This window comes from Electrophorus electricus, chromosome 9, assembly GCF_041902795.1.
Source record: "Electrophorus electricus isolate QZ-2024a chromosome 9, ASM4190279v1, whole genome shotgun sequence".
Classification (NCBI taxonomy): domain Eukaryota; kingdom Metazoa; phylum Chordata; class Actinopteri; order Gymnotiformes; family Gymnotidae; genus Electrophorus; species Electrophorus electricus.
Genome location: NC_137505.1, coordinates 14,880,570 through 14,904,214, shown reverse-complemented (window position 1 = coordinate 14,904,214; position 23,645 = coordinate 14,880,570). Strand labels below are relative to the sequence as shown.

At 42.4% G+C, this 23,645-nt stretch overlaps 2 protein-coding genes across 7 annotated transcripts; both read left to right on the top strand.

Moving 5' to 3' along the window:
- Positions 1-626: 626 nt before the first annotated feature.
- epc2 (enhancer of polycomb 2) lies at positions 627-13,907 on the top strand. Of its 6 annotated transcripts, none has more exons than XM_027016910.3 (14): positions 628-1,210; positions 5,215-5,374; positions 5,693-5,838; positions 6,017-6,223; positions 6,465-6,613; positions 6,845-6,974; positions 7,452-7,670; positions 7,937-8,020; positions 8,194-8,333; positions 8,677-9,017; positions 10,203-10,375; positions 10,569-10,707; positions 12,511-12,793; positions 12,884-13,907. In XM_027016910.3, the coding sequence occupies exons 1-14, from the start codon at positions 1,058-1,060 to the stop codon at positions 12,954-12,956; spliced, it is 2,397 nt and encodes a 798-aa protein (XP_026872711.2). In that variant the 5' UTR covers positions 628-1,057; the 3' UTR covers positions 12,957-13,907. The 6 variants fall into 6 exon arrangements, 5 of the variants coding, with proteins under 5 accessions (XP_081576590.1, XP_026872711.2, XP_026872713.2 ...); XM_027016912.3 differs by having other exon boundaries at positions 629-1,210; positions 12,511-12,647; XR_014125207.1 differs by lacking the exon at positions 12,884-13,907 and adding an exon at positions 11,085-11,187 and having other exon boundaries at positions 631-1,210; positions 12,511-12,641.
- A 132-nt stretch (positions 13,908-14,039) lies between these two features.
- On the top strand, positions 14,040-17,803 carry LOC145659233 (uncharacterized). Its single transcript, XM_081720465.1, has 3 exons — positions 14,040-14,800; positions 16,092-16,204; positions 16,741-17,803. Exons 2-3 carry the CDS (start codon positions 16,136-16,138, stop codon positions 17,206-17,208), a joined length of 537 nt encoding a protein of 178 aa, XP_081576591.1. The 5' UTR covers positions 14,040-14,800; positions 16,092-16,135; the 3' UTR covers positions 17,209-17,803.
- Positions 17,804-23,645: the final 5,842 nt, after the last annotated feature.

The window sequence follows — 23,645 nt, the reverse complement described above, 5'->3', positions numbered from 1 at the left end:
AACAGCTTTAGGCAGTCTGATCCTTTTTTATTCTGGTGTTTACATTGTTTTGTCTACCCTATCAACAGTTCATAGAGACAGACATCAGTGGGAAGATTAATGGGTCAAAATCAAGGTCAAAGAGCTCTACCTACAGGAAGAGGTAGTTTCAAAGGCATTGATGAAAACTCAAAGTATGTGATTTAGTTTAAAGAGGGGGGTGGTCATATTTGTTCAGTGTCTTCTGTAACTTAATTAAAGGTTGCCTATATTCTAAAACTGGTTATCTAATTTATATTACTTGCATATATCTAAAACAGTAAACTAATTTATTTGGCTTGGGGGGGCTATGCCATTTGTTAATCCTATAATTACTGAACGTTTGATGGCATGAAACACTAACAGCTAAATCGACAAGCCTATAAAATGACATCATTGTGGAGTAAAATGGGAATGCACAAAGTGGTTCAGATATAATTCACTTATTTATTGTTTTTGGTCATATTATTGTGTAGATAATACGTCATGGGTTGTAGAGGACGCTCTCGTCATACCAAGTCACGCAACAAGACCTTGGGTAGTAATGCTGTTCAGATTTATAAAGAACCAATAGCTTTTGCATTTGTAACTAGGGCGATAAGCAGTAGTATATATCTACTTTGAAATGCGTCCCGTCTGCCTCAACAACGCCGCGAACCGCTCAAAACCTGAGTCTCACACAGCCTAACCTACGTTTCGTAATAATTTCTTCTTGCATGTTGCATGAGGTGCGCGCGCAACGCGGCTCGTGTTCTTTGGCTGTCTCGCAGTGACTGTCGGGATTGCTTAGCTGCTGTCTGGCCATGTCCGCCATGTTTTCGGTGGCTCTGAGAGCGGACCACTCTAGAAAAAAGGCTTTGAAGACATTGTAATTCGTTAGAAATTGGTTATACCACGGGATTTCGATCGCAGGGAAGTCAATGAGTTCGATCATAGCAAAAAAGTCGGCTCCCTGTTGTATTTCTACCGAATATTTGGCTTAAATCTGGCTGGGTCCATGTTTCCTTTACATTCTGTGTTTTTGTGATCGGCGAAAACAATGAGTAAACTATCGTTCCGAGCGCGAGCGCTAGACGCCGCCAAACCTCTTCCTATATACCGCAATGGGGATATTCCGGACCTAAACGACTGCGTTTCCATCAACCGAGCGGTTCCACAAATGCCAACTGGAATGGAAAAAGAAGAGGAATCGGTATGTTTTTGTATTAAATTATATTTTTGATAAGGTCTATGGCTGTGCCAGGCTATGCGTATTCACTATGTATTTACGTAAGGTAATATACGCAAACAGCGTTTCACTACTTTCAGTACGTCCATATTGTACGTGTAATATATATATATAAATAAATATAAAAATAAAAATAAAAAAATATGCTCGATATTGGGGCTGAGGAGCGCAAGTTGTACGCAAATGGCGTCCACAAAGGGAACGTACGCAAGGTGATAATTGGTCTCTTTGGGCTGTGACGTCGGGTCATTTTGCGTAAATCGGGTCTAGATTGACGTAAATTGCGTCATCGTCTGCGTACAACGAGCGGCGCTTCTGGCCGGTTTAAGCCATGCCACTTCCACGCACGCTGTAAGCTAGCTAGCTACCTACCTAAGTAGTTTGTGCGTAACTACAAATGCTTTATATTTCAGCTACTTTATTGACATCTGAACTTAGCACCCGTGCAGTTTTCTCTTTCCATTGGAATGTATTAAAGCAAAACTGTCAAATTAAAATATGCTATATTTTTAACTGTTAAATGACATTTAGCTAGCTATCAAATGTAGGAAGTAGGCTTTGTTAGAATAGGAAGTGGTTTTGTGAAGTAAATGACTGCTGTACAGTTTCTGCGCATACATACATGCATGCATACATATGATTGATGGATGAATATTGAAGTTTTTATTACAGAGTTTCCAGACAAACAGGAAGTTTCGAACAGTTATTTCATATGTCATTAATGTCGTGTCCATTAGTGTTAAAATGGCTTGCCACTGGAAACAACAGATTGTTAATTCTGATGGTGTTAAAAGAACTACCCTCTTGGAGCTTTAGAACCCCATGTTATAATTTAAGCATCTACTTTTTCATATGTAAACTGGTTCTTTTACGTGCTAATTTAGAAGCACTTTGCTTGCACAACTGATGGACATCTGTCGAAAACGTCCTGTTTCTCTGGAAACTACTTCACTGCAATTTATTATCTTTACATCTCATCACAGTACACAGTTACTCACCTGGAATCAACCTCTCTCTCTCTCTCTCATTCATTCATTCATTCATTCATATATATATATATATATATATATATATATATATATATATATATATATATATATATATATATATACTTATTTAAAGTGTGAATAATTTGAGAATTATTTGGAATCCTGCACCTGAAAAAACTAACTTTAGTTAATTGCTAATTTGTTGCATAAGATATCTTCAGTCAAGTTGCAAAGTGATGAACAAAAGTTTGCAAAAATATTTTCATTTTTCCTATATTTTTTTGCAAGATAATCCATTGTATACAGTTTCAGTCTACTATAATGGTCTATTATAGTCAGGACAAACGCTAGGTTTTGACTACATGTGCACATTTAACCTCTATCAGTAATAATCAAGCTTAATCACTTAGCTTTGCTTCAAATTGGAATGTTTAGGAGAACTAGGAAAATCTGTTGGTGTTATTCAGAAAAGTTTAACAAAGTCAAGAAGAGACTTCAAAGCGTGATGTATTTGATTTTGTTGTGCTATAGTATCGTGGGAATTATTATAGGTGCCCATGTTTACTTTAGCTAATAGATCTCCTATATTTTTACAATAAATAAATAATCAAATACGTAACATAAAAAAGCTCTTTGGCATACAGCTGATAAATATGTCTACTTAACAATCCCGGATGCTGAAACATGTCAATACAAGACAGGCTGTCCTTCTTTAGTGTAAAAGAAACACTGTAATTTTTTTCAACTAGGAATTAAAAAGGCGCTGACACAGGCACTGCAGGCAGGCACTCTATAGTCAGACTGGGACAATCCTGTTGAGTTGAAAAATGTCACATGGCCAAGTTGTCACACCAACTTGTGTTTAGGTGGTATACAGCAACAGGTAAAATTTAAAATCAACCATACACTTGGAAATACCTGGGTAGTGACTGAATGCCCATTTGCGATGTTTGGCTATTTGGCATCGGCAGGTTTTTTTTGTTTTTTTGTTTTTTATTATTTTTTATTTTTTTCCCCCTCCCTCCCCTACATATTATACCCCATCCTTGCCCCCTCCCCCAGTCTAAGGTTGTTCCCCCATATCAAACCCCCACCTTAAGCAGGGCCAATGTAGACAATAACATTGTTAAATAAATATTAAGTTCAGCAATTTTCTCATTTGTTATTACTCAATTGGTGTATTTCATAAGGTGCAAAGAAACCTCAACAGGATGTTGGATTTGTATATCGTCCTCACTGCTCCGTGTTATACATCAGCTTCCCTGCTCTCTAAATGTTTGCATGAAAAATCCATATCATCGGTCGACCCCTACACCTAGGCTGTACTTGCCACTTTGCCACCAATCACTGGCCACTTTGTTAGCTACTCATATCTTATAGGCCTGCCCATTTGGTATTCCACTGTAGTTCATGTGGCATCCAAACCAACTGGGTGTTTGTAACGGTCAAGCTTTCTCTTCCTTTCAGTGAGCTGGTGGGAGGTTGCCTGCTGACAGAGCCTAGCTACATAAGTTATGATTAGAAAATTGACCTTTTCTAGTCCACTCTGTTTGTTTTGGAGTGATAAAACACCGTTTCATAAACTTGTGAATGAAAAGTCACATCGGCAAGGCCATCTCGTAAGTCGCCACAGACTTTATTGCAGAACCCTGATGTAAAAGGTACTGTAGTGTACCATGTGGGTAAATGCATACTTATCCCGATATCACACACAAAGTGTCTTGAAAACAGTCTCTGCTGCTGAGATGGACTGGCCAACCACAAGGGTACATGTTTTACCCTTTCTTCCCTAAGTTTATTTATTTATTCTTTATTGCTTAAGTGTTTGCTGCACATATTTAAGTCGATCATTGACTCCTTAGTCCTTGCTGTTACTCATCATGAGTTAAATGTTTTTTGGGTTTTTTTTAGCAAAGGTCTGGAATTTGATTGATCTGAATCTATTAAAAATATCATGATGAATAACAAAACCAGTTCTTCTGATCGCATTTGCTGTACCTAGTAATTTATGTGTTATCTGTTTAAAGGACTGGGTAATGTCTACGATGTTGCAGAGAGTTTCATCAGCTGTAGTTTATTCCACCACTGTGTGTGTGTGTGTGTGTGTGTATACACGTGTTAGCACACACATGCTCGATGCTCTTCTGTGACGGCTAATGAGCTTTTATTATTACTGTCTATTCAACAGCTTTTACTCTCTCAGTTCACTTTAGTGATGTCCTGCTTTCCACTGTATCCAGTATAAAAATGGGTTCTTTCACCGTTTTCCCCGGTAACCTCTCGGACATGGATGCCTTTAGCATCTGGATACAAACTGAGCTGCACAAAGGGAAAGCAGTCTTAAATAATCTACAAAATGAATGCAGAAAATTTAAAACAGTCCAATAGCGCTGAGGGAATAGTAAGGGAAGTAATGGATGTTAACACTTCCCAATATTATTAAACATTCAATAAAATTAACAAAAAAGTCCATTTTAAATAGTCTAAACTAATACAATCCCAGAGCTGCAGTTACAGGAGGTAGACAGTGTTTGCATTGCTAACCTCCAGTTAACCCCTGTAAGTAGCCTGCTTCCAATGAGTGATGGAAACTTCACAGTTTTGTTCATCATATTGCATCAGACTGTCCCACATTCTGTGATGCTTGGAAATCCAGCCCTAGTCTTGTTCCCCTCTGGGGATTTTTCAGCTGTCGGAGCTAAAAATAAATGCCAAGCACCTTGAAGTTCCAGGATGCGGATAAAAATGTCAGTAATATATAATTTTTGTTTATTTATTTATTTTCTCTCCTTAAACGTTCTGTCAGTACATGTGTTCCCAAAGTTATGCTCTTGTATCAGTGTGTAACCATGTACACTATACTATGCACTATATTAATATATTATACACACATTCTGTAGTAATTTTGCCCAATCAGCTTTGATTCTCCTTCTGTGTAACAAAGATGCCATGTAAGCCCTGGTCTCCACTCCACCACAGGAACACCATCTCCAGAGGGCCATCTGCGCCCAGCAGGTGTTCAGGGAGAAGAGAGACAGCATGGTCATCCCTGTACCAGAGGTCGAAGGGAGCATCACCTACTACGATCGCTTGTACAAAGGAGACTTCCGCCAGACCAAACAGCTCATCCATATCCAACGTGAGTTGCTCTCTCGCTTTAGTAGCATCGTTACAGAGTTTTGAATATTATTATTATTATTATTATTATTGTTATTTTTAATATAGTATAATATAAGAAATCAAATGTTCTAGAGAGTGAAAAAGAAAGTTACAATTGAGCTCTTTATTGCGTTAAGCTTTGAAGTGTGACTCGCTCTGCAATGTGAATCTCTCACTGTCACACACTCACTTTTCCTCTTTCTGAGTCAGAATCAACTTGAATCACTCTTCCACCCCTTTCCTTCCTTGGTACATTGGTGCGAATGTGTTTGTTCGTGCACCTGTGTGTGTCTGCCAGCATTCGGACTAGACAACGAGCAGCCAGACTATGACATGGACTCGGAGGACGAGATGCTCTTGAACAGACTCAACCGCAAGATGGAGCTCAAACCCCTGCAGTTCGAGGTCATGGTGGACCGACTGGAAAAAGCCAGTGGCAACCAGGTAACGAAATGCTCGTTACATGCCAGTTTTTGCCATCTTGGCCGTGTGTGCGCCAAAGTTGACCGACTGATTGTCCATCCTAAAGGTCAGGATTATAGCTTGCTGAGATTCTAGGCCTAGTTTTTGCCCAGCTGTCTTCCTGTGTCCCTGACCCTGTACTTATGCTTCTACCTCCTAGCTGGTCACTCTGCAGGAGGCAAAGCTACTGCTGAATGAGGACGACTACCTGCTCAAGTCTGTGTACGACTACTGGGTGCGCAAAAGGAAAAACTGCCGGGGGCCTTCCCTCACCCCGCAGGTCAAGCAGGAGAAGCGCGACGGCTCCACCAACAACGATGCCTACGTGGCCTTCCGCCGACGCACGGAGAAGATGCAGACACGGAAGGTAGCTGTCCTAGTCGCCTCCTGGAGAAAATATAGGGCCATGTTATATAGCACAAATTTCAGAGGAGAGATCGTTTTGCGTCAAATCCAATAAGGAGCCTCAGCCCAAGTTGATTCCCAGGTCCCATTCTAGAACAGGAGTTTCCAGCTGGGCTCTTCTTTCTGACGTAGCGCTTGAGAAGGTATGTGCCGTGGCTAACCCTGTGGGCTCATTTGTAGCATGTCCTCTGGGCTCCCCGCAGAACCGCAAGAACGATGAGGCTTCATATGAGAAGATGCTGAAACTGAGGCGGGAGTTCAGCCGCACGGTCACCATCCTGGAGATGATCAAAAAGAGGGAGAAGAGCAAGAGAGAGCTACTGCACCTCACGTTGGAAGTGGTGGAGAAGAGGTAGAGCCACACGCACCCCAAAAACACGTACATGCACTCCCTCCAAACACACACACACGTTGTCACGCTGACCAACTCACAAACTAGGTGTAGTTTTCTGAACTGCCATACTCTTGAATGCAGCTGTGAGTGTGAGTTGTCTACAAAGACAAAGCCCAATCTCCAAAGCAGTGTGTAAGTGAGTGAATGAATGAATGGAAATCTGTGTCTCACCTAAGGCTGCGTTTGTAGGTACCAGATGGGTGACTTCTCTGGAGAGGTGCTGAAGGAAGTCTCTGCACCTCTGGCAGAAAAGGCGGTGTTTCCTGCTCCAGTATGTCTCCCCAATGGGAACAGGCATAAAATGGAAAGCAAAATCAAGGTGATGTCTCGTTCTGCTTCCTGTAATGAAATCCTTTATTGGATTCTTTATGGGACCTGCTTTGTCACCTGGTTGTCATTGACCCTGGAAAACATGGGAGTGATATTTTGAGATTCTCATTTAATAACACTGTGCTCTACTTGTAAATAAAAATCCTACCGTAGTATTACTCAGTGAGGGTATTGGTATTACTACAAATTACTAGTGCGTCACAAAAGACTCTGGATTTGAATGTTTGTCGTGTTTGATGAATCAGTGATAAATGTAGCTCTGTGTACAAACAAAGCCACCATGTTACAACTTGGCTCGAAAAATGCATCATAAATATTTTTTCCATTTGCTGTGACTCAGGAAATTTGGACTGAGTTTCTCAGTTGTCCTGAGGCCCGGTCTCCCTCCCTCTTTCGCTGATCCTGATGCCCACTTTTCCCCCCTCCTCTGTTATCCTGATGCCTGCTCTCCCTTTCCTCTTTTCAGACACACAAACAGCAGCCCAGTCATCCCACACGCCACCTTTCTGCCCATTCAGAGCCCCGTTTCGACTTCACCCGGCCGCACAGAAAGTATGGGCGGAGACCCAGGCTGGATGCAGCGCCACGACCACCTGGCCGGCCCCCACAGCGCCCACATGCCATCGCCGATGGCGACATCAAACAATACGACTTCCACAGCTCTGGAGAGGAGGACTCTCCTCTGGTGAGCTCTCCTGCTACCCCCTGTGGACCAGCCTGTGGTTTGGGTCAGGCTTTCTACAGAGTTTGTGCTCCTCACTCATTTGCCCTGACCCTGACGTGCTGTCTGCTGCGTGTCTGCTGCTTTCTCTGTTGTGACCTTCCTGACTCCGGTCTCTGGTCACGGCCTGGCGCGCAAGAACAAGCTAAAAATGACTGTGCTGATGCTAGTGTAACACACTGTTAGCTGTGTATTGTGAAATGTAACTTCTTCCGTTTCCTCCCTGCTAGTCTCCCTCCTCTGAGCCAGACGAAGAGAATGACCCCGATGGGGCTTTCATTTTCAGACGCAGAGATGGGTGCCATTATCTTGCTGTAAGTTGCTCCTGTTGCTGTAAGCCAGTAGTGTCCTATAAGCCGGCAGCGCCCTGCTTGCTGCCGAGCTCAGCTGATGTCTCGCATTCTAATACTGTTTATTGAGCTGTTTCTTCACCTCTCTTGTGTTTGTGTATGCGTGTGTGTGTGTGTGTGCATGTGTATGTACATAGCCTCTTGGCGAGCAAAGGTGGTGTTCTCCACCAGGCCTGGCTTGGCTGGCCGATCCAGGGCAGCGGAACTCCCTCACGGCTCTGTCTGTGCCCCGCCGCTGGGTAGGGGTGAGCCACAGGCGCCTGGGCCGGGGCGGCAGGTAAAACACCCCCCCACCACCACCACCACCACCAACACCTTGCTGTTATGTTCTGCATTCTGACCATTTCAGCTGCCTCTGTTCTATACTGTTCTGTATTACAACTGTCTGCCTGCTATTTGTAGGATGATAGCTGAGGTTAATTTTAGCCATAAATTCACATACTCAAAGGTGTCTTGTCAATACTTGAACAGTCAGCATTAGTATTTGAAGTAAAAAATTTTCTCTCTTTTTTAAAAATTTTACTACTTTTACCCCTCAATTTTTTTCTTGAAGGCTTAATGAAATGCTCTCTAGTTGACCTCTGACCTCACTCTGACTCATCTTTGTAATACTATGGTAGGATTGTGCTGGACAGAACCTCATCAGACCTGGACCGAGCGCTCAGGCTCCTGGACCCAGATGTGTTTTGCCCCTCCACTGCATCTGTCACACACCACCACATGCACACGGACACACACGTGAACGCGGCCACACACACCCCCCCTGCAGCCCGGACAAACCCTCAGTGCTCGCTGGCTCAGCTCCTCAGCAACATCCAGGCCTGCAGGGTGCGCTATTTCCGCCCACGTCCCCTTCACGAAAATGGGAAAGAGGGGAGCAAGAAGGACGCCCTTCAGCACGATGACAGGAAGGGCAGAGGAACATTTGCGGTGGCAAACAACTCCAGAACCAGCCTCTCAGGTTTGATACTTGGAAGCATTTGCCTTAGTTCTACTTGGAAAACACCTGTGGCACGGCTTCTCACCGTTGATGGGGAAACAGTCGTATTACAGTCGTGGATTCACATTGTGTTTATTCTTAAACCGTTCATTTCCTCTGGCGTTATTGAAGCTGGTTTTTAAGAGAAGTCGCGGTACATGTTGGAAATGAAAAGTAAACTTCAAAGGGTTCTGGTCAGCCCCCTTCTGGCACATCATGTGTTTAGTGACCAACCTGCCGCTCTCCGCTCGGCTCGGTGCTGAAGTACGTTGGGTTCCCTTCTTGCTCAGTGTGTTCTGGGCTCCGTCTCAGACTGCCTTCGGGACCCAGGGTTGGACAGAGCCTGCGTGAACATTCTGGTGCACCGCAAGCTTACATAAGTGTTCCCTTGCAGCAGAATTACAGTGCAGGATGGTTTTAGCAGGAGGCTAGAGTGGCCTCTAGTTCCCCTGAAACCTCCAGCCTCCAGCAGGTTTGACTTCACAATCTGTCCTTCTAGGAAACTGTAGGAGGCAGTCAGATTGGACCACAGCTGTTTGCGCTTGTGTGTGTGTCTGTGATCGTGTAAGAAACCGTAGCTTTAAACAAGATCTCTTTTGAACCATTTTCAGCTTAGTTTAGGCTTCAGACTACATTTTTGATACTGTTTCATTCATTTGTACAGCTCAAGAACAGTGAATTGTTTCACGCGGACAGTATATTTTAATCTACCTAGCTGTGGCTTGATGTAGTTATTAATCTGATAATCCACTGAAAGTAGAACAAATTTAGTTGTTTTTTTTTTCCAATTGTGAATTTTTAAATGACAGATCGCAAAAATCACAGTTGTTGTATTTGGAAGCACTCTTGTGCCATCTACAGGAAGAAAATGATAAATTATTATTTTTACTGTACATAATCAGAATTCAAACCATATCACTTCATGTGTCTTTGTTTAATATCTGAATTTGAAATTCCAGACAAAAAAAACAAAAGGAGTTTTTGAATAAGCATTACAAATATCAGTCTGTTAACATAATCTTTAAAAACATTTTTAAAAGCAGATGTAAAATGTAAACCAGTCGAGACCAATAAAGTTATTAATGGTCATCTATTCTCCAAATTCCTGGGCACCTCTAATTTCAGTGTTAAGCATTGCCTTTTTATTTCTCTCTCTCTCTTTTCTAGGAGGAATCACAGAGGAGCAGTTTCAGTCCCACCAGCAGCAGCTGGAGCAGATGAAGCAGCAACAGATAGCCCAGTCCATCCACCAGCAGGGCGTCCAACCGCAGGGCCTCCAACTGCCACAGACCATGCAGCACATCCCGGCTCTTCCTGAACGCTCCCACTCACACGTGACTGTACGTTAATCTTACACACGGCACTTCCTGCTTCATTACATGGCATTGCTGCTGTGTTATAGCCAGTTAAATCTACTCAGATGACACCATTTTACTACTGCAGGGAGGAAAAAAAGTTCTGTGGACTGTTGAGTAATGCACTATTGGTGCATTAGTCTGACCGATGCCCCTATCTGTTGCGTCTGTTCTGTAGACCATGGTCTCCACGGACTCCGTGTCCAAGACTCTGGACTCGGCCAGTGCACACTTTGCTGCTTCTGCTGTGGTCAGTGCCCCCAACCAGGAGAGCAAACCCCACAGAGCAGGCATCAATGGGATCCTTCCCTGTCAAGGCAAGCTCCATACGAGTACCCGTGTACACTGGTAATGAAGTGGTACAGAAAGACCTGTGAATCACTAAGAATAACAGGATTTTATTAAACAGCTTTCAGGTTACCCAACAACACTACATGAACACAGATTATAATATCAAAGTGTAATAAGTAAAACAAGATGATGAAAAAAGAAAACAAATTTAAAAACAAAATCAGTACATAAACTCAGGCCAAGATGAAGTTAAAAGAACGGCCCTATAGTATAAACAAAATTAAATGATATAGGTCTAGAATAAGTCATATTTTAGTCACATGATATTACAGAAAGGCACTCTGTAAGAGAGGTTTTCAGTAGTTATAGGGGTTTTTTTGTTGTTTTTGTTTTTTTTAATGAGGAAAGTGAGTTGGAACAGCAGTGGTGTAAAGGAACAGTATTCCCAAGTATACTAATGTGCAAGCTGCAAAAGTATGGATCCTGGAGGGTGGGATAGAGAGCAGGTGAGTATCGGAGGTCCAAAGTGTACAAGAAGGTGATATAGGAAGGAAGGAGGGTAAAGGCATCCCAGACTAAGAACTGGCTTAAAAACCATATGGAGGATTTTTTACTCTGTGTGATGGCAGGACAAGAAGCCAGTGTAGGTAACTAAGAATCGGAGTAACATGTTCCCCTACCAGAGCAGTTTCAGTGCTCTAAATCCAGACTGAAGCCGTTCTAATAGGTTGTTGGAAGTTAAATGGTCTTTCCACTGAGATGCCACAAGTGCCAGAATTTTGGAAGGACAAAGGTTAGAATAGGTTGGTAGTTCCTAAAATCTTGAGGGTCAAGACCTGGCATCTATAGACCTGGAGTGATGGTATCCAGGTTTAGACTGGATGGGACAGAGACTGCGATAGCCCTAAGAGAGACCCTTATGACCTTGGATATCAGATGGCAGAGAGAAAGAAAACAGGCATTAAGGTGTACATATGATCTGGATGCCTTGATGAGTTCTCTTACTGGAGGGAAAGTAGAGAACTAGCTGTTAACTAGAGGACGTGTTGGGACTTGGTGTCCATAGACTCACAAAACTGCTGCGGTTGTAAATAGATGTTTGACAGTATTGTCATTAAAAAACATCAGAACCTTACAGTAGTGATGATGGGACAGAAGGGACAAGTTGCACTAGCTTTAAATATTTTTTTTTTTTACAAATGTATACCTTAGAGAGCTTGAGAGGTTGCTTTGGCCTTTTAAGGCCATGCTTTTAACAAATGACATTTCAATCACATGGACCACCAAAGTAGTTTTCCTGCTGAAACGTTCTCGCTTGGACACACCACAATTCAGGGGTAAATCAAGCAGCAGGATAACATCCCAGTCTGCGTTCCAAACGGGGCATTCTGGTTTAGGTTGGCTGTGGCACAGACAGACAGTGTCATCGTAATGAGTAGGGTGTCTGGAGATGACGTGTCCTGAAGGATGGGAGTTTGATCAGTCAAGAGCATAAGTGCAGGAGGGTTGTCGGTTCTAAGATTCCTAAAAGTAAAACTACATTGTGTTGGTGTGTCTGTGTACTGTACTTGGTCATCCAGTACCCACTGGTGCTGGCAGCGTGAGTTTGGAGACATGGATGAGTTATTACCTCTCATTGCTGAACAAATGGAAGTTCTATTTCATCGTCTGAGTGGCATTTGACTTTTTGAAATGCTCAGGCAAAACTTCACTGAATACCAATAACATGTTGCGTGAGAACCAGTCTGATGTCACTGACAATTATGCATCCAGTGTTTGAGCTGCTGGTTTCACTGATCTCCACTACGGCTTCCCACCCCCATCCGCAGGTCCCAGACAGACCAAATTCGGACGGCCTGCCGCAGGAGCTTCCAGCACCTCCTCGGTCCGGCCGTCAGGAGGCCCCCCCAGGCCGGCACCCGGCGTGCCACAGTCGCTCCCCCATGGCCTTGGTCCGCTGAGCAGCGTGAGTGCCGTGTCACCCGCTCACGCACACCACTCTGCCCGGCCCTGTGCCCCCTCGCCGCCTGCCTTGAAGCTGGCCAGTGTGGCCAGCAGCCCAGACCACGTGCCCAGAGTCGCCCCGGGCACCGCCATTAGCAGCCTCGCTAGGTCCGAGCACTGCAACACACAGACGAACGCACACACTCAACTCGGTTCTTGATCGTGTTAATTGATGATTTTTGCCACTTTTTCCCCCAGGGATAAACATGAGCCTGAAAGGCTAGCACTTAATGGAATGGCAGAGACCACAGTTGCTATGGAGGTGACATAGCCTACCCTTCCTAGCGCCAGCTCACCGAATGCTGATGAGATGAGTGAGCTGACCCATGGACCTGTACCACATTGAAGCATATCAAAATATTAAGTCAATTTGTGAATATTATATGTGTACATTTTGTAAAATTGGGAATTATCACTACCTTGTAAAATAGTATATTTGTATCATTAGTGTCATTTGTTACTTGAATTCTAGATATTTTGTCATCATGCTTGTGCACTTGAATATACAGCGAATTGAATATAAAGGGAAAGAAAGTGCATCAGTAAGTGCAGGGATTATGTGCATGAGTACAGTTTCTACATTTATGCATTTTAACTATTTATTTTGCCATGTTTACATTTTTGTATCTCGTACAAATAAATCAAATTTTGTGATAAAATGTGGATAGCGGCATAGCTAGAATACTTTTTTTTTTTTTTCCGAATTTGAAGGAAAAGGCCCAGTATAATTTGGTTTCACAAATTAACTTTTTCCCCCTTTTTTTAATTTTGGTAAGCAATTAATAATTTACAAATTTTTGTGACATCAAAGACAGGTGTTCCAATATTTTACTTTTTTATGCTTTCTTTTTATTCCCCCACAAAATCAGAATGTTATAATTGGAGAACAGTCTCCCTTAGAATGCATTTCTTCACATTTCCTCTGAAAAAATCCAACTGAAGATGTTGAAACAAGTAACATGAAGTTATAGTAGTGCTACCATTGACTTGGTGAACCTAACAAGTGATTCTGAGGTGCACCTGGGGTTTTTGGACTTGATCCTGTTCAGCTATTAACAAAAAAAAACAAAAAACATTTTAAAGCCTCCCACTGTGGTCCAGAGCCCAGTTGCTTAAGCGGTGGCAGCAGTATATTCTAGAGCCATTCATACTGCCTCCCATCTTGCTGTGAATGGTTAAATTTATACATCAGTCATCTATACCAAATAAATGTCCATTTTTATGTGTTCTTGCCTTCTTTAAGTCGAGGGTGGGATGGGGATGTCGAGTAAAAACAAGATATTTGATGTGAAAGATTTCAGGACAAGGTTTGCCTCGTCTCATATTCATGTTGGGTTAGGGCTAATGTTTATCCTGTACCCTTGCCAAGAGGGCAGAAAACATTAAAAAACTGGCTTGGTGCATTAGATATTTAGATTAGATGCTGTTGTCCAAGTGATATTTGGCTTCACACTAAAAGTCCTAGGACCTGTTCTGTGTGGAGGGCTTGCTTTAGTGGGGTTTTTTGGACATTCTAAGAATAGTTTTGAAAACCTTTTAGTGCTAAAAGCAGCCCTAGAAGGTACAAGATCAATGATTGGGGACTTGGGGATTATTTACTTTGCCTCCAGTAGAAAACAGAGTAATCCTTCTTGAGAGATGGTTTTGATAACTGCTACTTGGCCACAGGAACAATGCCATTATGCTGTGTAAATATATAGTGGGAATATCTTCATGTTCTATGAGCCATATAGATTAACCAGGAGTTGTGCAAGTTGCCTAAACGATGGCCTGCACCTCATTCCACAGTAAATTGTTTTGTTTATTAAAGATATTGTTCCTTGCTGGATAGTTGGTGCTATAGACATGAAGACCTCTAGACCCTTCATTGCAAGACGAAAAGAGCTGTGCTAAATATGGTATAATTACACAGGTGGTTTTTGATGCAAGAAACAATATGGCTCTCAGTACGCTTGACAGCAGAAGGCTTAATACGATCCCAAGATCCCACGGAAGAGTGAGAGGCATCGTATCCAAGCCGGATGCTGTGTGGTGGGGGACAATAGCGATTCCTCTAGGCCATTGCTGCTCATGCCATAAATGCAAACACACGGGACCACAGTCTCATTACAACAGGTATGTGTTACAACAGCTTGTTTTCACTTAAAGGTGTTTTATTTTATATATATATATATATAGTTTTTCACTTACTGTATTCACTTGAAAAATGGCTTAGAAAGTTATTACTCATCAGGCATGACATTTTGGTTGAAAACACTGTCTTGTACAGTCTTTAAGGCAATTAGAATGATTAGAAACTAATTCACGAAAGTGAAAGAACACAGTTACATGCAAATGTTCTCTGAAAACGGGTTACAACAGTTTTTTTACACTTGCACAAATTTTTTTCTCTTGAAAGGTCTTAGATGTTTTCCTTAAATACGTTACATTTTGGTTGATACCACCAACTTGTAGTTCCATGAAACAGTGGATAAGGCGATTGCATGATTGTAAAACCTGCTTCGTTGTCTACAGAAGTGATAGAACAGATTTTGGCTGAAAACCCAATGTATTGCACTGAAACGCATGGTTAAGATGATTAGAATGCTTGGAAATGCGGTTTTGTAGTCTACAGAAGTGAATGAAGAGAGTTGCAATGACTTTCAATGTGCTCTTTGCAAATGGAATAAAAAGATTTGACATGCACAATTTTTTTTCACTTGAAATGCATCTTAAGTGTTTTCCTCAAGTACATTAAATTTTGGTTGAAAACACAATGTTTTGCCCTGAAACAGGCTTAAGTCCAAGAACAGATTTCCAATTGCATGCAAATGTGATCATTGGCAGCTTGTTACAACAGCTTGTTTTCATTTTCACACAATGTTTTCACTTGAAATGTATCTTAGAAAGTCATTACTTATCAGTTATTACATTTTGGTTGAAAACATGTTTTGCCCTGAAACTGGTTAAGGCAATTAGAATGCTTTAAAACTCTGCTTCTTTCTGTACAGCAGTGCAAGAACAGAGCTGCAGTTACATACAAATGTGATCATTGCCAGCTTGTTACAACAGCTTGTTTTCATTTTCACATAATGTTTTCACTTGAAATATGTGTTAGAAAGTGTTCCTTATCAACGCATTACATTTAGGTTAAAACACAATTGATTGCACTGAAACGGTGTTTAAGGCTGTAAGAATGCTTGGAAGCGCTGTTGTGTTTTTCAAAGATGATAAAGAACAAACTTGCAATTATATTCAATGAACAGAGTGCAAACGTTTTACAACAACTTGTTTTCCCTTCCAAATAATGTTTTCAATTGAAATATTTCTTTGTGACAGCATCGTTTCAGCCCCCTAGCCTTTCCCTGCCTAGACTTAGGTCCCCCTCACTTGAGTACTGATAAGCAACACTTGTCTCTCATTCCAGTCACCCATATAACATCCCAGTTTCCCACCTCCAACTCACGAAGTATGGTATCCCACTTCTGCATACGATGTCCCAAGCGACGAAGGAGGAGGGCGGACAGGAGTACAACCCCAGTAAGAATTTCTATATTCTTCTGTAAACACAGCCATCTTAACTTGCCTTCATTAGTGTCGTGGGAGGGCCAGTCTGAGGTGTTTACAGCCCTCGTGCGCTCTGGTGCTGCCGGAAACTTTGTAGGTTCCAAAATAGTTGCTAGAGTGCGAATACCCACCAGACCTGTGAACCCACCTCTCCATATACATTCTCTAAACGATCAACCGATCGGTAGGGGTTTAATCATACTACATACAGTGCCGGTGGTACTCCAAGTAGGGCTGTTCCATTTTGAGACCATTCAGTTTTTTTCCCCCATGCCCCTCTCTAGAGAATAATATCCTAGGTTACCCCTGGTTAGCGGAATATGACTCCCGTATATCCTGGTCTCAGTTGGAACTGCTGTCTTGGAGCTCACGCTGTCACCGTAGCTAAACCTCCCACTCCAGTTATGTGCTATAGTTTGACCAACAGTCCCTCTATCTTTCAGGCCTTCATGGACGAGATTTTCCATGACATGATTGTGTACATTGATGACATTTTGATTTACTCACAGTCCTTATCAGAGCATCTTCAACATGTCGTGGCCATTTTGTCCCAGTTCCGGAAACACCACCTCTTTGTGAAGGCAGAGAAATGCGAGTTCCATCAGACGTCCCTGACCTTCTTAGGCAGTGCTATCTCTCCATGTAAGATCTCCATGGACCCAGAAAAGGTTACAACGGTAACCGACAGGCCCACACCAGTGACCGTCAAGGACTTGCAAAGATTTCTAGGATTTGCTAACTTTTATAGGTGGTTCATAAGGAACTTCGGGACCATAGCTTCCCCCTTGACTAACCTCCTCAAGGGGCAGACCAAAGGGAAGCTACGATGGATTTCAGCAGTGGACGAGGCTTTCCAGAGACTGAAGCAGGCATTTACATCTGCTCTGGTACTGCACCAACCAGATCCATCACTACCCTTCCTCGTGGAGGTTGATGCTTCTGAGGTAGGAGTAGGAGCAGTGCTGTCGCAGAGATAAGGATCGCCAGCCAAGTTGTATCCCTGAGCCTTTTTTTCCTAAAAGCTTCTACCCGGAGAAAGAAACTATGATGTGGGTAACCGAGAACTGCTGGCCATGAAGTTGGCTATAGAGCAGTGGAGACACTGGATAGAAGGATCCCAACACTCCTTCGTGATTCTCACAGATCACAAGAACCTGGAGTACCTAAAGACAGCCAAGAGACTTACATCCCGACAAGCATGGTGGGCCTTCTTCTTCTCGGGGCCAGGATCAACCAAGGGGGGCTCAGGGTCGGTCGTCTGGAGCCGGCCGTCAGGGGGGATTCTCTGACAGCATCGTTTCAGCCCACTAGCCTTTCCCTGCCCAGACTTAGGTCCCCCTCACCTGAGTACTGATAAGCAACAACTGTCTCTCATTCAAGTCACATGTATACCCTTCCAGTTTCCCACCTCCAACTCGCGAAGCATTGTATCCCTCTATGCATACAGAGCGTTCTTTGTTCCTTTTGATTCCCCTGGCTTTTGAGCTCTGTTTCCTCCTCAGACTACGCCTCGTTCCTAGCCCCTTGGATTACTCAGATTCGTGCCTACTGACACGCAGTGCGAACGGTACTCTCGACTCTCCTCGTCTGGACCCCCCCCCCCCCCCCGCATTGACGACTGTTACTCATATCCACCTCTCACACCTTCCTGTCAGTGCCAATAAACTCTTGCAATTGGATCCTCACTTACATGTGTCTGGGAGTTCTTTACAGTCTTATAAAGTGTTTGCTTATCCAGGCATTACATTTTGGTTGAAAACACAAACAGCAGTTAAGGTGATTAGAATGCTTGGAAATACAGCTTTGTAGACTACAGAAGTGAACGAACAGAGTTGCAAATACTTTGAATGTGCTCTTTACAAAGGTGTTACAACAGCTTGTTTTCATCTATTTCAGTGTTTTCAACTAAAATGTAATGACTGGATAAGCAAACTTTCTAAAGCATTTCAATTGAAAACATTATTTGCAAGGGAAAACAAGATGATGTAACATGTTTGCACTCTGTTCATTGAATGTAATTGCAAGTTTGTTCTTTATCAACTGTCAAAAACACAACAGCATTTCCAAGCATTCTTATCGCCTTAAACACTGTTTCAGTGCAATCAATTGTGTGTTTCTCCAAAATGTAATGCCTGGATAAACAAATACTTCCTAAGATATATTTCAAGTGAAAACATTGTTTGAAAATGAAAACAAGCTGTTGTAAACAAATTGGCAAAGATCACATTTCCATGTTTTTGCAACTCTGTTCTTGTTCTTCTGTAGGCAATGAAGCACAGTTTACAGTCATGCAATCGCCTTATCCACTGTTTCAGGGAATAACAATTTGGTGATTTCAACCAAAATGTAATGTATTTGAGAAAAAACATCTAAGATGTATTTCAAGTAAAAAAATAAAATAAAAATGCAAGAGAAAATAAGCTATTGTAACCTGTTTGAAAAGAGAACATTTGGATGTAATTTGGATGTATTTTCACTTCTGTAGACAATGAAGCAGGGTTTCCTATCATTCTAATCGCCTAACCTCTGTTTCAAGGCATGCCATAGTGTTTACAATCAAAATCTAATGCCTGATAAGTAATAACTTTCTAAGACATTTCAAGTGAAAATATGTTTGAAAAAGAAAACAAGCTGTTGTAACAACTCGGCAATGATCACATTTGCATGTTGTAACATGGGACGGGTGGTGAGTGAACACACTTGCGAAGTGCTGGTGCCTTGGGTGTTATGCAAAACGGAACTAACTAGAGAAGCCATAATATCAGGGACGGATGGAATAGAACAACTAAATATGTTTAATAACTTACACACATACAAAATAAACACTAAAGAAAGACTAACGGAGGACAACAATGATAGCTGTATTTTCATAAATACTCATACATTACAATTATGGACAAGAGGGGATTTACACAGAACCAGGCTATGTATGATAAACAAACAATATCCAGGATGAAAACACAAGTAGCAGAATGAAACAAGGAAAGCAACAGACAAGAGGGTAACTAAACAGAGAGTGCGGGGAGAAAACATGAGAACACGGGGCGAGGAAGGAGAAGCGAGATAAAAAGGAGATAACTAAACAAATATGAGTGAGGACAAACGAGATCTAACTAAACACAGGCAGAGGAGCGAGGACTAGGACAAATGGGTGAATGTGGAGCATGGACAAACGAGATCTTACCAGAAACAATGAGAGATAAAGTGATAATGACCGACAACCAGGAGACGTAGGAACTGGGTTTACAGAGGACTACAATCAGGGACAAATTAGGAACAGCTGGACACAAAGGGGAGGAGACACGGAACCATGGAGATGAAAACTGGAAAACCTGGAAGTGACTATGTTGCCATGGAAACGGGGAATGTTCAGGTCTGTGAATGTGACGCGTGTTATTGCAACTCTGTTCGTTCACTTCTGTAGTCTACAAAGCTGTATTTCCAAGCATTCTAATCACCTTAACTGCTGTTTCAGTGTTTTCAACCAAAATGTAATGCCTGGATAAGCAAAAAAAATGTTAAGATATATTTCAAGCGAAATCATTGTGTGAAAATGAAAACAAGCTGTGGTAACAAGTTGGCAATGATCACATTTGCATGTAATTGCAACTCTCTTCTTACACTTCTGTACACGAAGCAGAGTTTTCAAGCATTCTAATCACCTTAACCACTGTTTAAGTGCAATAGATTGTCTTTTCAACCAAAATGTAATGCCTGGATAAGCAAACACTTTCTAAGACATATTTCAAGTGAAAACATTGCGTACAAGGGAAAATAAGCCATTTTAACATGTTTGTACACTGTTCATTGAGTAATTGTAAGTTTGTTCTTTAACGTCTGTGATTAACAGCAGAATTTCCAAGCATTCTTATCGCCTTAAACACTGTTTCAGTGCAATAAATTGTGTTTTAATCCAAAATGTAATGCCTGGATAAGTATAAACTTTCTGATATATATTTCAAGTTAAAACATTGTGTGAAAATGAAAACAAGCTGTTGTAACAAGCTGCCAATGATCACATTTGCATGCAATTGGAAATCTGTTCTTGGACTTAAGCCTGTTTCAGGGCAAAACATTGTGTTTTCAACCAAAATCTAATGTACTTGAGGAAAACACTTAAGATGCATTTCAAGTGAAAAAAAAATTGTGCATGTGAAAAAAATATTTTTAATCCATTTGCAAAGAGCACATTGAAAATCATTACAACTCTCTTCATTCACTTCTGTAGACTACAAAACCGCATTTCCAAGCATTCTAATCACCTTAACCATGGTTTCAGTGCAATACATTGGGTTTTCAGCCAAAACGTAATGCCTGGATAAGCAAATGCCTTTGCTTAATGCCTTTCTAAGACGTATTGTGAATACATTGTGTGCCTTTCTCTTAAAGGTGGCGATGGCTTTGCGCAACTTCTGATGTGCCGCCTCCCACACCCGCTCACTGTGCCTCCACCACGCCTCCACCACTGGCTGATCTGATGTGGGCGGATTCCACGGATAGAGTGGGGGTTGGAAACCTAGGACACATTCAAAAGGTGTTAACCCAGTTGCTTCATGATGCAGTGAGTTCTGGGCGTACTCTGCCCATGGGAGGTAGGTACTCCAGGTCTTTGACTAGTTTTGACATTATGCCCTCAGAAATTTACCCAGTTCCTGGTTCGCCCTCTCTACCTGACCGTTGGCTTGAGGGTGGTAGCCAGATGTCAGGCTGACCGTGATGTTCAGTTTCCCTAACAATTCACATCTTAGATGTAAATTGGGGGCCCTTGACTGATACGATGTCCTCAGGCAGTCCAAACACTGAGAATACTTGGTGGAAGAGCAGCTCCGCCGTCTCCCAGGCAGTGGCTAGACCTTTCAGTGACAGGAATTTTACCATTTTAGAAAACCAGTCCACAATCACTAAGATCACAGTGTTGCCCTCTGAAACAGGTAGGCCAGTGACGAAGTCTATAGCAAGGTGAGACCAGGGTCGGGGAGTAGTGGGTAGCGGAAGTAGCTTACCTGCAGGCAGTGTGCGAGGAGTTTTGCTGTGGGCACATACTGCACAAGAGGCCACAAACCTGACAACCTCTCTGATCATGGCAGGCCACCAATAGTGAGCACTGAGAAGTTGTGTGGTTTGGATTGCTCCTGGGTGGACTGTCCCCACGGAGGTGTGTGCTCAAGTGATCAGGGCTCGCTGGTGACTGAGCAGCACAAAGAGATGGTCAGGTGGGCAGTGCGGTTGTAGATTTTCTGCTGTTATTTTCCGGTCTAGGGCCCATCTTAACATGGCCAGGAAACAGGTGCATGACAGAACCAGCTCTAGATTGCTGGATTGGGCTTCTGCATGGTGTTGTCACGAGGGGGCGTCTGCCCTAATGTTTTTCGCACCTGGTCTTTAGGTCACACGGAATGCAAATCTCATGAAGAAGAGCAACCACCGGGCTTGTCTAGAATTGAGCCTCTTAGCGGTCTGGAGGTATTCAAGATTCTTGTGGTATGTAATGACCAAAAAGGGATGCCGTGCTCCCTCTAGATAGTACCCCAGCATCCCAATTCAAGTATAATACGCTTCATCTGGCGGACACTGCGCGCAGCCCCCCCCAGATTTTTCCCGAACCGGGGGGCACATCGGAGGCGCTTTGTGGGTCACCCCAACTCGCTCTGAGGTGGCACGGGACTTCTAGCCCATCTGTGGGGGACACTGTAAATCATCAAAAATTGGTCATTTTGTTGCAGTTCGACATTTCACCACAGTGTGGCAGATGGCAGACTATACTTGAATTGGGATTTTCATCCCATTTCCAGTATATTTGACACAATAAATGATACATATTTGCATTGGGAGTTTCATCCCATTTGCAATATATTTGACAAACCACTGAAATATACCTGAATGGCGATTTTCATCCCATTTGCAGTATATTGACACACTAAATGGCATATTTGAATTTGGATTTTCATCCCATTTGTAGTATATTTGACACACTAAATGACATGCTTGTATTGGTATTTTCATCCCATTTGCAGTACATTTGACACACTCAACGACATATATTTGAATTGGGATTTTATTTGCAGTACATTTGACACACTCAACGACAGATATTTGAATTGGGATTTTCATCCCATTTGCAATATATTTGACACTCACTCAGTGACATCTGAATTGGGATTTTCATCCCATTGGCAGTATATTTGACACTCACTCAGTGACATCTGAATTGGGATTTTCATCCCATTGGCAGTATATTTGACACACTCAATTACATATATAAAATCATCTTTTACAATAATAACTTTGGAAACCTTGGACACCATCCCACTTGCAGTGTATTTGACATTGTTGAAATATACTTGAATTTGACACCATCCCGCATGCAGTATATTTGACACAACTAAAATATACTTCGACTGGGATCCCACTTGCAATATCTTTGACATAATTCAAATATACTGGAAGTGGGTCTGTCAGAAAGTGGAAGTGCACATGTTGGGAGTCGGCCTATGCCCACCTTTTAACCTAGACATTAAATTAACTAGATAATTTATGTCAATTAGGTCTAGTATCTAGCCAGCAGGTTTTGGACACCTACGTTGTATGGCTTGTGTTTAGGGCCCTGAAATGTTAGTTAGGCCTATCCTATTCATATGCATTGACTATGAGAGCTTTTGTTACGAGTTGGCGTACGTAAACCTTTTAACCTAGAGATTTCAAACTTGGGATACTTCAACTCACTTAGGTCTAGTATCTAGCTAGTGAGTTTGGGGCTCCTATGTTACACTACTGGTGTTTAAAGCCCTAAAACATACACATCAAGGGTTAGGGTTATCATTTCAGGAATAGGACCACATAGGGTCACAAGACTTCATGGGTGGGATGTATGAGGCCTCATGGATGACATATTGGAGCAGCGTCCCTGTAGATCATCAGAAACAACAAAAATCAACTGTTTTATAGGGTGTGCAAAACAAGTATATGAGATATGAATAGAAATATACTTGGAATGGGATGTTTACAAACAGTGTTTAGGGAGGGGCCAAGATTTTGTAGCGTCAACCGGTGGCTCATCTGGGTGCCCCGAATAACATTGGAAGGCCGGGTTGCCACAGCTTAGGGAAAACTACTTCCTGTTCCATAAACTCTAGGGGTCTGGCACTTTAATATGTTGTCTCTGGAGCCTCCATTACACCTCCAGTTAAATCATGTCACCCTACAAGTGAGGGAAAGCTACGTACTGTTCCTTAACATCTAGGGGTCAGGCACTTCCATTTTTGGCCTCAGGGGGCATCACTGAGCGAATGGATGCGCTTTGGGGCCAATTGGGCCTTCCTTGCCCTTTCCTGACCTTTATTGACAGGTGTCCATTTGGTGCCCATTCATATATACTCAGAGTGGGATCCATTAGACAGACAGACAGACGTGGACA